The sequence below is a fragment of the Xyrauchen texanus genome, chromosome 25, assembly GCF_025860055.1.
Source record: "Xyrauchen texanus isolate HMW12.3.18 chromosome 25, RBS_HiC_50CHRs, whole genome shotgun sequence".
NCBI lineage: Eukaryota > Metazoa > Chordata > Actinopteri > Cypriniformes > Catostomidae > Xyrauchen > Xyrauchen texanus.
The window spans coordinates 40,247,763-40,264,257 of record NC_068300.1 but is presented as its reverse complement, the minus strand read 5'-3'; the positions used below and the strand labels follow the sequence as shown (position 1 = coordinate 40,264,257).

General features: G+C 38.1%; 1 protein-coding gene across 1 annotated transcript in view; it reads right to left on the bottom strand.

Moving 5' to 3' along the window:
* b4galt5 (UDP-Gal:betaGlcNAc beta 1,4- galactosyltransferase, polypeptide 5) overlaps positions 1-16,495 on the bottom strand; it is a 60,797-nt gene that overhangs the window by 11,620 nt on the left and 32,682 nt on the right. Inside the window, exons 2-5 of the mRNA XM_052091713.1 lie at positions 7,880-7,999; positions 5,720-5,833; positions 5,156-5,283; positions 2,941-3,057 (exon numbers count right to left, since the gene is read on the bottom strand). Of these exons, the coding sequence (XP_051947673.1) occupies positions 2,941-3,057; positions 5,156-5,283; positions 5,720-5,833; positions 7,880-7,999 (479 nt within the window). The remainder of the gene's footprint in view (positions 1-2,940; positions 3,058-5,155; positions 5,284-5,719; positions 5,834-7,879; positions 8,000-16,495) is intronic.

The following is a 16,495-nucleotide window of genomic DNA, read 5'->3' as shown; positions in this document are numbered from 1 at the left end:
TTATTTATACAACACATTTAAAACAACAGAAGTTGACCCAACTTTACAAATCAATCAATCAAATATACAATGACAGAGTTATATATATATATATATATATATATATATATATATATATATATATATATATATAGCAATACCACACAAGCAAGAGTGCTATATGTGATAACAGCAGGGCCATATCGCACGATTGTGAGTGTGATATTGCTTATATACACTCACCTAAAGGATTATTAGGAACACCTGTTCAATTTCTCATTAATGCAATTATCTAATCAACCAATCACATGGCAGTTGCTTCAATGAATTTAGGGGTGTGGTCCTGGTCAAGACAATCTCCTGAACTCCAAACTGAATGTCAGAATGGGAAAGAAAGGTGATTTAAGCAATTTTGAGCGTGGCATGGTTGTTGGTGCCAGGCGGGCGGTCTGAGTATTTCACAATCTGCTCAGTTACTGGGATTTTCACACACAACCATTTCTAGGGTTTACAAAGAATGGTGTGAAAAGGGAAAAACATCCAGTATGCGGCAGTCCTGTGGGCGAAAATGCCTTGTTGATGCTAGAGGTCAGAGGAGAATGGGCCGACTGATTCAAGCTGATAGAAGAGCAACTTTGCCTGAAATAACCACTCGTTACAACCGAGGTATGCAGCAAAGCATTTGAGAAGCCACAACATGCACAACCTTGAGGTGGATGGGCTTCAACAGCAGAAGACCCCAACGGGTACCACTCAGCTCCACTACAAATAGGAAAAAGAGGCTACAATTTGCAAGAGCTCACCAAAATTGGACAGTTGAAGACTGGAAAAATGTTGCCTGGTCTGATGAGTCTCGATTTCTGTTGAGACATTCAGTCAGAATTTGGCGTAAACAGAATGAGAACATGGATCCATCATGCCTTGTTAACACTGTGCAGGCTGGTGGTGGTGGTGTAATGGTGTGGGGGATGTTTTCTTGGCACACTTTAGGCCCCTTAGTGCCAATTGGGCATCGTTTAAATGCCACGGCCTACCTGAGCATTGTTTCTGACCATGTCCATCCCTTTATGGCCACCATGTACCCATCCTCTGATGGCTACATCCAGCAGGATAATACACCATGTCACAAAGCTCGAATCATTTCAAATTGGTTTCTTGAACATGACAATGAGTTCACTGTACTAAAAAGGCCCCCACAGTCACCAGATCTCAACCCAATAGAGCATCTTTGGAATGTGGTGGAACGGGGAGCTTCTTGCCCTGGATGTGCATCCCACAAATCTCCATCAACTGCAAGATGCTATCCTATCAATATGGGCCAACATTTCTAAAGAATGCTTTCAGCACCTTGTTAAATCAATGCCACGTAGAATTAAGGCAGTTCTGAAGGCGAAAGGGGGTCAAACACAGTATTAGTATGGTGTTCCTAATAATCCTTTAGGTGAGTGTACAACAGTTCAATGAACAAGTACATTTAAAAAAATTAGGAAAAAATGAGCAGTCACAAAAAACACATTTGTGCATGAAATATGGGTTGATGACGGATCAGAATCTGCCATTGCTGGTTCAAAACAAATGATGCATACAAGCCTCTCAAAAACATAACTTTAGAACTACTAGTATCACGACTTGGGATGTTTCTAACATGTTATTGGAGAAACAAGGATGAATGTGCGTGCGTGTGTGTGTTCATGAGAGAGAGAAAGAGAGAGAGAGAGAGAGAGAGAGAGAGAGAGAGAGAGAGAGAGAGAGTGTGATAACCTGTTGATGATGCTGTAGTGTGTTAGTCAGCTTTCTGAAGATAATGTTATTTTGGTGAAATGCATCCTATTTTCTCAGTGGAGAAATAGCTGTCCAAGCTGGGGTATTGCTCCCTATTTCGCAGTAGTCAGTGTGTAAGGGTCTTTCACTATAGAAACCACAATGTCCTCCGCCATTTTGTCATCTCCAATGTGGAAACTCTGGTAAGAGGTAATTACCTTGAGTTTGTGTAATTAATCAGTCTGTTGTGTCTCTCAGCTATGATGAGCCTTAATGCTGAAGTTGTTAGTTTAAATCTGTTTCCTAGCTTTAGCAGTGTAGTAGTAATACGAGGGATCACAGTGCTGATGAATGTAAACACTGACTGACACTGACTTCACGTCACCAACTGGCACATATTACGCACAAAAATAGTCTTTTGCCACCACCTAAAAGCTAAAAATATGTAATGTCACAAAATTGCATGTAAAGAGCTCTTAACACATCTACACTGCTCTTAAACTATAGTTAAGGGGCACGAACACAAGTGGAGTGATACACACAGTGAAGAGTCGGAGTGCTGATGGTGTGAGACCATAAGTACTCATAAAACATCTTTCGTCCAAACAGATTTGAGGACCGGAACTAACTGTTGTATATATATATATTTATTTATGCATGGAGGAACCTAAATTCAGAACATGGTTTTGCTTTCAATTAATTTTATAAAATTGTTTGCCAGCCAATGTTTAATATCTTTGAAGCAATTAAGGGCATTATCAAATGAACACTTGTCAACGCTCACTGGGTAATCCATTTATAGGTTGATTTCTCTGAAACGTGTGGCACTTTTTAAAGTTGCACTTAGTGATTTATTTTTTTTTTTTTGTAATTGCGATGCTTTTAAACAATAGTATTTTTGAAAAGATGAAGAATAGTTGTATCAGATGACTACTACAATGGCAACTGAAAACTTTTGCTCCTGCGTGATGTTTCATTGTGTCAGCGCAACATAAATGAAAAAATACAGAGTGGCTCTTTTTGTTTGAACATCCCAACACAGCATGGGTTTGGGGCAGAACAATCTGTTTGTTTTACCAGAAAATTATTTTTGCAATTCCATTTGGTGCCACTAGAGGTGCATAAATTACACACTTGACCTTTAAGCCACACTGCTCAAAACACATTTTATACACACAACTGAACGTTTTATTTTCCAACCTGTTCAATGACGTAGAAGGCAAACTGCAGTCTCTGTCTCTGCAGCACTGGGATCAGGTGACGGAAGAGTATGGGCAGGTGCTCATGACGATTTCTGAAGGGAACCAAAATGGCCACCTGAAACAGAAGGAAGAAGTTGCTGTGCTGTGTTTTGTTCCTGTGACATATGTTTGTGTGTTTGAGTTATAAAATTAACCATCATCGTGATTTAATGCGCTGTTCATTTTACTATTACTGTAAGTTTCATAAAACGCAAGTTGGCCACCCTTACAAAAAATCTACAGTTCTGACAAACTTGCCGCAAATATGCCACTCGTTATTTTCACATGCAAATGAGCTTGCAATGGGATGCAAATGTTTGCCAGAAGTTTGCAGCTCTTCACAGGTAGTGGTGAACCTGCAGCAAACCTTTGGTGACAATGAAGAGCTTACCACCATCATTTGCATGTGAAAATAATGAGAGATGAATTTGCAGCAAGTTTGGCAGAACTCGAACTTGATTTTTGTATGTGCAGATTTGCGCCCTGCTCTTTGAATACAAGCTCATTTGCATGTGAAAATAATCAGTGCCGAATTTGCAGCAAGTTTGTGGCATTTATGTAAGAGTAGTGTTATAATTATAACAAAGTAATTAGTTACTGTAATCTAATCACTTTTAGTACAAAAGTAATGTAAAACTTTTAAAATTCTTATAATCAGATTACAGTTACTGAATTTCAATTAAGTACATTACTTAAGTACCATTTTTAAAACGCTATTATTTATGTAGAATCCATGTACAACATGAATTATAATCATAATTATGTAAATCTGTTTGTGTTTCTGTGACACTGGAAGTGTGTGCGCCCCTTAACAAGTCATTGTATAGAGGAAATGTGGGATGGTGAGTGTATGACTTGCATGCAACAATGAAAAAGAAGGAAATATAGACATTGTGTTGAATTTGTTGTGCGGAAAAACTAAAAACTTTTCTGTGAAAAGTGTTTTAGAAAGTAACTTGAAATATGATTACTTTTCAATCAGTATTGTGATTACATTTTACTATGAAGTAATCTATAAAGTCAGTACTCGAATTACAGTTTTATAGAAGTAATTTGTAATCTGTAGTGCATTACTTTTTAAGTAACTTACCCCCACTGATTAAGACCATTTCTTAAAAGTGTCAAAAATGACAATAAAAGTTTGATTAATTTCCGCATTATTACAAAATGTTAGTTTCAATGATTCAAACATTAAAACGATTAAAAAATGTAAACAAAAGTTCCTGCGGGGCACTTCATGTATTTTAAAATGTTTTAGTAAAAACATGAATATTGTAGGTCAATATTACTATATATTATACATTGGGTGCAAATACTTATCTGATTCAATGATACATATTTATATGATGCATATAAATATGATTCTACTTTTTGTTTATTTATTGACAAACATAACTGATTTTAAACTAGATTTTTAAATGTATCCCTTTCAAAAGAAATCTTTCACCCAGAAAATTAAAAAAACTGTCATCATTGAATCACCTTCATGTTGTTCTAAACCCTTATTACTTTCTTTTTTCCATGGAGATGTTAAAAAAGTAATTAGCCATTATGACAGCCTCAGTGACCACCAATTTCAATGGCAGTGAATGGTGACTGAGGCTTACATTAAGCCTAACATCTCCTTTCATGGAAGAAACACACCCCATTTCATCAATTTTAGGGCAACTATGTTATTTAGCTAGTAATATTTAGCTATATTGCCCAGCCCAAGTTTGTGTGAGTATAGTTTGAGGACACATTTGTACCCAGAAGTGAACTAATTACGACAAAATCTCCCTTTGGGTATATTTGGGAAGTCCACATAAAAAGAAAAATATAAAAAATATATAATTATTATTATTCTAAAAAATCTAAATGTTTATGTTAGGATTAGGTTTAGGATGTGGGTTAGCCAATAGTTATTAAAATGATCTATGTATAAAAAAATAATAGAAGTCTATGTTATGTCCCGATTTAGACGTTAAGTAAAGTAAAAGTGTGTGTGCTTATAATCACACAAATATAAGTGAATAACAAGTATTCTGTAAATATAACAGCCAATATGTGCAGGAAAACAGATTGACCCATTATTTCAGGAATGCTGCTGGTCAAGTTTTCACCCACAACACACCACAAAAACTTTAAACTGTGGGAAAAACAAAGAAGCCAGCAACAGGAAGCACATGTGTCACCTTCCAGCGTGGAAGGCAGTCGTGGGGTTTCCAATGGCCTCCGCGGGTCAGACTGGGCTCGGCCTCCTTCAGCAGCTTCTCCATGTCCTCTAGAAGGATTTCACTCATGTTCACCTTCACACGACCCTCTGACAGACACAAAGAGGCACACTCATGTCATTATTGTCATCTAGATACAGCATCTGCCAGTCTCACAAGAACCGGTGCAGCTCATATTTCAACCCAAAATGAAAAGACACAAATAAGAATTTATATTTATAATTAAGCCTATTTCATAAATAAAAACAAATAATTTAAGCAAAATAGTTCTTTCAGAGGGTTCGTGTAAATGAACTGGTTAAAATAGATGATTCTCATATATTTAGCATTGAGAACTCTTTCGGAGGATTCATGCAAATGAACTAGTTCGCATAAATGATTCACTGGTTCACTTGTGCCTCTCGCAGCCTCAAAAGGAAATACTGCTTTTCACTACAATTCTGTGATTGCACAAGCATGTATATGACGGTGATGTGACAGATAACAGCAGAAGCATTTCATTACACGTCAAGTTTCGGAACTTACTCATGGTGGGCAGTTTCTCGGGGCAGACCTGATCTGGCATGTACGTAAAGTCCTCGGGGAGGAATGGAGTGGTGGGCACATCTGTCTCGCTCAAATTAAACTCATACGTGTAGTCTAGAAACACATTGAAACAATAGAATCAAGCATTCATGCATTAACTCAAAATGATTTAATAATTTTGACATCACTACTGACAAATACTTTAAACATTTACTCACCCTCATGTCATTCTAAACACATATGATTTTCTTTGTTCCATGGAACACAAAAGGAGATATTTTGAATAATGCGCTGGTCGCTCTTTTCCATGCATTTACAATAAATGTGGACTGGAGATTTTATGCTTCATAAACTACATAAAATCACCATAAAAGTACCATAAATATGATAAATGTGTTCCATACGACTTGTGCGCTATATTCCAAGTCCATAGAATGGACAAAGCAGCTTTGTGTGAGGAACAGACCAAAATGTAAGTCGTTATTCACTGAACTTGTGTACAGATGAGACTAGATCACTTAATCAATAACTTAAATGGTTCAGTCTGATTCATGAACAAATCTTTTCAATGTTTTGAGAACTGAATCAACTGATTCATTGAAAACATGTTAATGAATCAGACACTTACTTCATGAAGGACGAGAGCAGGTGCGGATGTCAACATTTTCAGTGTATAACAATCAGTGTTACTCAAATATTGTAATCCACTACAAATGACTAATAACTATCTAGTCACATTACATTGATGATTACTAAAATTAAAAAGTAATCACATTACAAGTTATTATAAGTTACTTTCTAAAACACTTGTTTTTCCACTCAACAAATTCAAAATAATGTCTATATTTCCTTGTTTATCATCACACACCCTTCAGCTGTCACAGAAACACAAACAGATGAGCATATGAACTTGTGTTTTAAATGTATTCTGCATAAATAATTATTATTTTAGAAATATGAGGAACCTAAGTTATGCACTTAAATGTAATTACTTTAATTGAGTCAGTAATTGTAATCCGATTACAAGAATTTAAAGGGATAGTTCACCAAAAAATACAAATTCTGTCATCATTTCCTCAGATGTGTATGACTTTCTTCCTAGAAAAATGTTTCAGCTCTGTAGGTCCATACATTGCAAGTGAATGATGACCAGATCTTTGAACCACCAAAAATCATATAAAGGCAGCATAAAGGTAATCCAAAGGACTTTAATATATGTGTTATTTATGACCTTGTCTTGTTTTACCGTTGCCCCTTTGTTTTCCATTTTTGTCCCTTTGTTTTTCCATAGTTTTCACTTTTGTCCCTTTTGTAGCTCCACAGTCTTGTTTTCCCTCGTGTTCACTGTTCATTGTTTTCACCTGCCCTTGTTAATTTGCCTTTTGTTTTCTGTTAATCACCTTGTCATCTAGTTTGTGTTCTGTTTGTTCATTGGCCCCTTTGTCCCATGTTTTTGTATTTATATCCTGGTTTTTGGTTCAGTCCTTGTCTGTCGTTGAATGTTTGTGAATGTAGTTAGCCTGGTCTGTGTTCCCTGCCCGAGTTCTCTGTTCTTGTTTATTTCCCCATTGAGGGTTTTTTCTTTGTATTTTGTTAGTAATAAAGTAAGCTGCATTTGGATCCTCAACCTTCGTCTGCCTTCATTGCCTTAAATTCGTGACAATATGTCTCCTGAAGCGATGCAATTACTTTGGGTGGGAAACAGATCAATATTTAAATCTTTTTATTTACTATAAATCTACATTTTCACTTTCAGAAAGTCAATGTGTAGGCCAACCTGGAATTAGACCTCCAGGTTTGCCTACACATTGACGTTACGGCTGAACAGCTCTATACTTTTATGACTAAAAAGTAGATTGCAATAACTCATAGGATTACACCCAGCACTGTGTTTCTCACACAAAGCTATCTTTTGGCTTCAGAAGACTTGGAATATAATGCATGAGTCATATGGACTAATTTTAGGATGTTTTAAAGTACATTTGCATGAGCCCCAGTTCCTATTCATAGTAACATGGAAAAAAGCAACCAGCACATTATTCCAAATTTGTCATTTTGTGTTCTACTTTAGTGTAAAGGTTTAGAATGACATGAGGTAATTTTTGGGTACACTACCCCTTCTTTATGATAAAGTTGAGAATATTAAAAAAATGTTCCTACCTGTGCCGTTGATGTTGTAAGCGCTGCGCACCACCTGCTCGATAACTTGTGCACCGATATTCCTCACATTTTCACGGATCTGAATGCCGCGGGCTTGAGCCATAAAAAGGTATTCATTAACTGATGAGAGAGAGAGAGAGAGAGAGAGAGGGGCTATTATCATACTGAAACAACACAATTATTTAGGCTGTAAATCTGTGGCTAGTAAAAATATTTAAGAGAGTCTTAAAGGGCCATCAACACAATTCTAAAATCAGTTCTGTAATCTCATTTTCATTCCATATTGGTACTGGTGCAACATTGTGAATCAATGGCATTGGCATGAATAGCTGGTTTCTATCTACATGTTTTTATGCAAATTGTGGGAAATTGCATTAAAACTCCTCGATGGAAACACGATAATGCAAATAAAATCTCCAAAAAACGACAATTATGACATTTAATAATAAAGCCCCAGTGGCTTCAACATCCATTTTAAGTTCTTCCATTTTTCATTTCAATTTGGGATGGAAACAATGCTTTATTCATAAATTGATCATGTAAATAACAACAAACTCCAAAACTGGCATTTCTCTGTGCGGTCAGCACCTCGTCTATGAGTTGCGTGAATGTCCCAATCTGAGCGGGAGAGACTGAAATTGCACCCGGCTGATGCACACTCTATCACGGGGATGCTCGTCCACCTCACGCACGCTTAATGCAGCTAGATTATAACGTGATGGCTCACGACTTCATAATATATCATAATATATGTGTCGCTGTGCATTTCTTATCGTGAAGAAAATTGGCAATACGCAGCAAGACAAAAACACTTGATAACATTAGAATTTTGCAGTGTATTTTTTATTGAATTAAACGTTATTAAAAAAAATTCACTAGTCATTTAGAGGTATTTTAAAAGATGATTTTGTCCTCTTTATTGTTAGTAAGCACATTTAATACAACCTTTTAAGTCGGGCCACAAGCTGAATAATCGGTTAAGAGCGAATGATTAATCGTTGCAATAATCGCTGAATAGACGCATAATCATTCTAATAATCCTTAGATTAGTCGATTATCAAAATAATCATTATTTGTAGCCCTACTGTAAATTCATAACTTTAGGATTATGCTTTAGCTTACTGCAAGAAAGAAAAAAAAAGATTGGTAACACTTCACAATAAGGTTTCATTGGTCAACATTAGTTAATGTATTACGCATCATGCACTAACAATAAACAAATAGATTTTACAGCATTTATTACTCTTTGTTCATATTAATTCATGAAAATACAATTGTTCATGTTAGATCATAATACATTAACTAACACTGACATATACAACTTTTGATTTAAAATGTTTTCTTTTAATTACTATACAGTATGTTAAAATTAACAATCAAGATGAATAAATACTGTAAAGGTATTTTTCATTGTTAGTTCATGTTAACTAATGTTAACATATCCAGCATTTTTGTAAGGTGCTACCAAACTATTTGTTAAGGGGTTTGTTTTCCAAGTAAATGTATCTTGTTTTAAGGATGTTCAGATATGTTTCCAGAAAAACAAGACAATAATACTGATAACGAAAATGATTGTTGCTGTGCTGTTACACCTTTTATAGTGAAGTGTTCTTATTTCTGTTGGGCTTCACCAATCTGTGGCCTGAATGCATTTGTTTACTGTTTGTAGTGTTTGTTTGTTTTCTGAGAAACGCGCAGGCCTGTGTTCCACATTCATTCAATTGCTAATCTACAAGAAGATCCTTATGTTCGTGCATTATGTGCCATCAAACATACGTGCTGGACTGTGTCCTCATATGTGTGTGTGTGTGTCCTGTGCTGATAAAGTCAATGGCTCTTTATAGTATGAGCAGACTGACCCATCCCACAGATCTTCACACTCACAATCTAGGGGGGTAAGTGTGTATCTTTAGAACAGATTTACAACTGTGTGATCCCACACTTTAACAATACACTCATTTACTGTACACATACACAAACCTCATTTCATGCATTTCACAGAATACTGGTTAACTGAACTGAAGTTTAATATGTTTAATATGAACGTGTCTGTCTATTGCAGCTCATATGTTAAAATACTGGTGGGTCGTGACCTAAAATGGGTCGAAGGTCTGTTCTGATCGGACAGAAGAAAAAAAAAACAGTGCTAAATGCAAATTATAAAATGCTACTAACCATATTATCATGTATAGTTATGGCAGAAAAATAAATAGACTTTAAGCTTTTAAAGGAAGGAAAAAACAAAAGTCCATATCATATTTGTTGTTGAATTTTGAAGTCATGCATCCAAACAAACTCTGGGGTATTTGTGCACAAATTCATCAAAAAACTATGAATAAAAGTATGCAAAAGAACGATGACCCAGACTACATTAAACAGGTTCACTTGCCACAAGGAAACAAAAATCGTTTGTGCCGATTATAATGTGTTCGGGCGGTGAATTATTGGCTTCTAAGAGCACGAAAACATCAATTCAGTTTTGTACAATAAGCAATTTAGGTATTGTGTTGGGTTGCCACTTGATAACCAATGTTAATATGGGTCCTGAAACAACCAGATTCAGTAAGCACTGATCTAAATCAGCCTTGCCAGTTTTTAAATATTGAAACATTTCTTTAAAACCAAATACACTCAGAGGAATCCTAGGAATGTACAAGCCCACCTTAAGCTGGAGAATTCTGAATATCTGTGTGTGTGTGTGTGTGTGTGTGTGTGTGTGTGTGTTGACTGATGCAAAACAGAACACAACATTAGTTGGATTACAGGTAATTCTGAAATTCCCTCATAAACATTAAAGCTGAATCATGTAGGGCGGTTCCCAAAACATCATAACCGTTCATTTTAAGTTACACCATCACAAATGAAGGTACATTCACCACTGTACAAAAGTTAGTTCCAGTCCTCTAATCTGATATTTCAAGAGGTGTTCCAAGATTGCTGATATTCAGTTTTCTTCTTATTTTTCTTATTTTTCTGCCCTAAAATTATCTGGTCTTAAAGTCCTAGAGACACCAAACATTTTGGGATGGTCCCAAATCCCCCCACTACTCTCAGCAAGTTGGGCAGAATACTTAAAGAAAGAATTCTGGGCTGAATACTAAATACTTTCTTTTAAATATGTTCAGTAAATAAACATGGATTCCGATACATCACATAAAAAGTAATTTATGTGCAAAACACAATTGTTAAAATCATCTTATCTTATGTCATTATCTTATCTGAACCGCTATACCTCCACTATTAACATTTAAGTGAGTCTAAACAACCAGCTAGCTATTTGTAAGCAAATTTCATGAATCTCAAGCACTAACTTGAGATTTTTCTTTAAATTAGATGTTGAATGCTGATGTTACCAAGCAGGGTGGTTTGTGAATGTTCAGAATGGCATTATATTTTACTGTTCTTCTTAACCCTTTATTTGATTGGACTGACAAAGATTAATATATTTTGACACAAAATTGGATATGAAATGCAAATTAACTAGGGGAGTAGATGCTGGGGGTTTGGGGGTGGGACACACATACAATAATCAAGACTAGCAAGTACAACTACACACCCCCACCCCTGCTTCACCATACAACCCCCCAATGTCCAAACCAAATCTATGCCCTTGAAATTAACCATATTTCAAGATGATAACTGTATGCCACTTGCATAAATTAAACATGCATCATAGTACACACTGGGGGCGGCTGTGGCTCAGATGGTAGAGCGGGTCAGCCACTAATCGCAGGGTTGGCGTTCGATTCCTTGCCCACATGACTCCACTTGCCGAAGTTTCCTTGGCAACCCCAAGTTGCTCTCAATGGCAGGCTAGCACCTTGCATGGCTGCTCTGCCACCATTGGTGTGTGATTGGGTGAATGGGATACAGTGTAAATAGACCATTTACCATATTGTATCCATATGATGTCATATTGCATGTATAATGATACGACAGATTTCATTTCAGCTACACATTTTAAAATCAGTTACACTTCCCAAAAACTGTTTTCAGTTTTCCCTTCTCTATCCTCCCCCACAACCTTCTCATCCTTCTCTGACTGCTGACGACTTTACCACATTTATTACTGACAAAGTAGTGTGCATCAGCAGCCAGCTTTCTATACCGCACACCCACAACCACTCTCTCCCCACATCCCATCCACTGTTTTCCTCTTATCCTCACTCTGATACTGAGGACTCCAAAGTGCTTCTTTGTAACTGTAACCATCCTATCACCTGTGCCCTTGAACCTACCACCTCCCATCTTCTACAAGCTGCCTCTCCATCAATCATGCCCACACATCCCTTACAACTGGACATTTTCCCAACATATTCAAGCAGGCTCCAGTCACCCCACTGCTAAAAAAAAACGACACATAACCCCACAGTAATCACAGTACAGACTTCAAGGTTACCTGGAGAGGAGAGGTATCCAAGTCACACCAGTTAAACACTGATGTTCCTCAAGGATCAGTGCTTGGACCCCTCCTCTTCTTGATCAACACTACATCACTACATCTCTCTCCTACCTTTCCTGGCTAAAACTCTTGAGAGTGCTGTCTTTAACAAGTTGACTTCTTTTCTTTCACAGAACAACCTACTCGACAGACTGGCTTCAAAAAAGGACACTCAATGGAGATTGTCTTCTTGTTAGTAGCTGAAACACTGCAACTGGTGAGAGATAACTCCACATCATCTGTCTGCTGCTTTTGACACAGTGAACATCAAGATTCTCCTTTCCAGCCTCTCCGAACTGGGCATCACAGGATCTACGCTTGGATGGTTTTAGACATACCTCACAGGTAGATACTTCAAGGTTACCTGGAGAGGAGAGGTATCCAAGTCACACCAGTTAAACACTGGTGTTCCTCAAGGATCAGTGCTTGGACCCCTCCTCTTCTTGATCAACACTACATCACTCTGACCTATCCCAAAGGCACACAGCTTTTGTTACCACTGCTATGAAGCTTTACCTGTCGTTCCTCCCTGATGACCGCACCGTCTCAGCTCGTATCTCTGCCTGCCTCTAGGAGATTTTGGCCTGGATGAAGGAACACCACCTTCAGCTCAACCTTGCCGAGACAGAACACCTCATGATCCCAGCCAATCCGTCTGTTGACCACAACATCACTATTCATCTTGATTCAACTACAATAAAGCTAACCAGGACAGCCTGGAAACTGGGAGTAGTGGTTGATGATCAGCTTAACTTCACCATCCATGTCTCATCAACTGCTCATTTCAAGACTGGACTACTGTAATGCTCTATTGGCAAAATTAAGCTGCTGCAGATGGTCCAGAACGCAGCAGCGCATCTGAGAGCATAAGAGAGCTCATTTCACCACACACTTGATCTCACTCCACTGGCTACCTGAAATTGCCCATATCAAATTAAAATCTTTGACTCTGGCCTTCAGGACAGCCAATGGAACAGCACCCTATTCTGAATTCACTTCTCCAGGTCTATGTCTCAGCTCACTCTCTGCACTCTCAGGTGGTCCCATCGCAAAGAGGCACAAAGTCCATTTCTCAAGTCAAGTCTCTGTTCCTCTGTGGTGCAATGAGATTCAACCTCCACCCGATCTGCTGAAACCATCTCAATATTTAAGATCCAGCTGAAAACATATATTCTGCAAGCAATTAACCAATCCACAATAATTGCTTTTACTATTTAATTTAATAATAAAACATAAAAAATTTAAAAAAATTATTGCATTAGCTTCTAAACTACTCCAGCTACTCTGGCAGTGGCAGAGTTTTGTATGACAAATTGATTGCTATGTTCCTCATTTGTAAGTCGATTTAGATCGGCCCCCAAAACCATCTAGAGTATAAAGGGATCCTGTTTCCAGCCCCCTGGCTTTCCAAATTTGAGGACCACTGCTTTAGAAGGAGTTAAAAAATTTAGTTTTTTTCGGAAAACTAAATTTGGCAGATGAAATACCTACAAAATATCTACAGCAATTTGTAAAGATGTTTAATTTTCACAATTTTCCAAACTGTTTGGATCTCCGTAATTTCTGCTTAAATATAATATAATATAATATAATATAATCGGAGTGACTATTTGGTGTAAATAGCGCCCGCCGCATAGCATGATGTAGTGTGTTTAGAAAGTGTGGACAGGCTGTTTTTATGTGGATGACCTGGGTTTGACTCCCCATTTTGTCCCACTTTTCCCCATCCTGTTTCCTGTCTACACTCTTAATGTTTCCTTTAATACTATTAATAATAACAAATAAAATGAATATAAAGGTTGATTTCCTCACAGTAATTTGGTCATGGTGAATGTTGGGGAGATGAGAGAATGGTCTGGTCCACGTAAAATAAACCATGGTTTTACTATTGTAAGGTTGTGTCACCAGGTTTTTGGCAGAAGCTATAGTTTTAATGCAATGAACCATGGTGTTACAACAGTAATATGTTGTTAATATAGCAACCATGTTTAATTTTGTGGTTACTATGATTTTACAACAAAATAGCATGGTGATACTATGATTACTGTAGTAAAACCATGATTCATTTTGTAAGGTTATGTTTAGGGGTTGGTGTAGTGTACCAAGTATATTTTTTTACATTTGTTTATTATCATATAAATGTTTATTATATTTTATAAGTTTATTAAAATGTAAAATTATATGTTTGTTTTCCTCATGGGGATACACTGGCCCCACAGTGCAGCTAAATTCAGGTTTTATTATCATTGTGGGGACATTATTCCAGTGTTTCCCAACCACTAGTGTGCCATGAAAGATTGTCAAGTGTGCCGTGGAAAATGATCAGATTCCACAAAATAAATCAGGGCTCCGGACTGAGACAAATTTTTCAACCATTTTCCTGACAGTGTGCTTAAACTTTGACTACAGAGTTGGCTGACTCTCTGATTGTGCTCTGTTGTTTTTTGTTCCGTATGAGAAATATCATATGGCAAATGTTCCAAACGTGAAAGGAAACAGCTTTAACCGGATCAGTCAGCGCTGCTCAATGGACAGATCAGTGCAGAGAAGTGCATTTACACGTGGACCGGTCTCGAGCGCACAGCCGCGCAGATCATCATAAACAGAGCTGTGAGAAGCATGGCCCCAGCATTGAAAAGGAATAAAGGCAAAACAGACAGAAATTGTAAGGTTCTTTTTTTCACGATGAACTTATATCAATATAGTAGTGAGAGAATACTGTTTAATTTCTGAATGTGTTTTCTTACGAAAAATGCCATTATTTGTTTTATGGTTACTGCTATTCATGGTTTACTTATACTTTTGGTTACCATGATCTTATTGCAAAAATGCCACAGGTAATAATAATAATAATAATAATACATTTAATTTGTAATGCACTTTATATTTAAGCAAATCCCAAAGTGCTACATGATAAAAACAGGTAAGTGCTAAACATATAAACACATGGAGAGCATGAAGATAAAGTTCAATCATAAGCTCTCCTAAAAAGGTGGGTTTTAAGGCCATGTTTAAAAGCATCCACAGTCTGAGGTGTCCTCAGGTGGTCAGGGAGAGCATTCCACAATCTGGGAGAAGCAGAGCAGAAAGCCCGATCTCCCATTTTACGGAGCTTGGTCCTGGGAGGTTTCAGTAGATATGCTGAGGCAGATCGGAGGACTCGTGTTGAGGTCTGTGGGGTTAGGAGTTCCTTGAGGTAGGAGGGGGCTTCACCATGAATACATTGGTGGGTAAGGAGGGAGACCTTGTACTCAATCCTGAATGAGACAGGAAGCCAGTGGAGTGATTTAAGGATGGGGGTGATGTGGTCATGTTTGCGAACCCTCAACAGGATCCTAGCAGGGCTGTTCTGGATGTACTGCAGGTTCTGAAGGCTTTTCTCAGGGATCCCGGTGAGGAGCGCATTGCAGTAGTCCAGCCTGGAGGATACAAAAGCGTGGACAAGCTTTTCCGCATCTGCCGGAGTGAGTGTGGGACGTAGTTTGGCGATGTTCTTGAGGTGGAAGAAGGAGGTCTTGCAGAGATGATTGATATGAGCCTCAAAGGTCAGATGGGAGTTCATTTTAACACCCAGGTTGGTGACTGATGTTGAAAGTGGAATATTTTGACCAGAGAAGGTGATGCTGGTAATGTCAGATGACCGAATCTGATGTGGAGTGCCGACTAAGATGGCTTCAGTCTTGGAGCTGTTTAGCTGCAGAAAGTTTTGCTTCATCCACTCCCTTACCTCGCAAGTAGTCAGAGTGGATGATGGCAGGGCAGCAGAGGGGATTGGGTTTGTCCTGAGGTAGAGCTGAGTGTCATCAGCATAGCAGTGGAATGAAATTCCATGCCGACTGATGACTTGGCCAAGGGGGGGCATGTAGAGAATAAACAGGGTGGGGCCGAGCACTGAGCCTTGAGGAACACCACAGGTTACGTTATGTGTCAGGGATTTAGCCTCTCCCAAGGCGACATGCTCAGTTCTCCCGGTGAGGTAGGATGAGAACCACTCATGGACAGATTCAGAAACTCCAATAGTGGAATTTAGACGGTGGAGGAGGATGTTGTGGTCCACAGTGTCGAATGCTGCAGTCAAGTTCAGGCGGATGAGAAGAGTTGGGGAGCCAGCATCCGCAGTCATCAGCAGGTCATTTGTGACCCTGACCAGGGCTCTTTCTGTGCTGTGGCCAGGG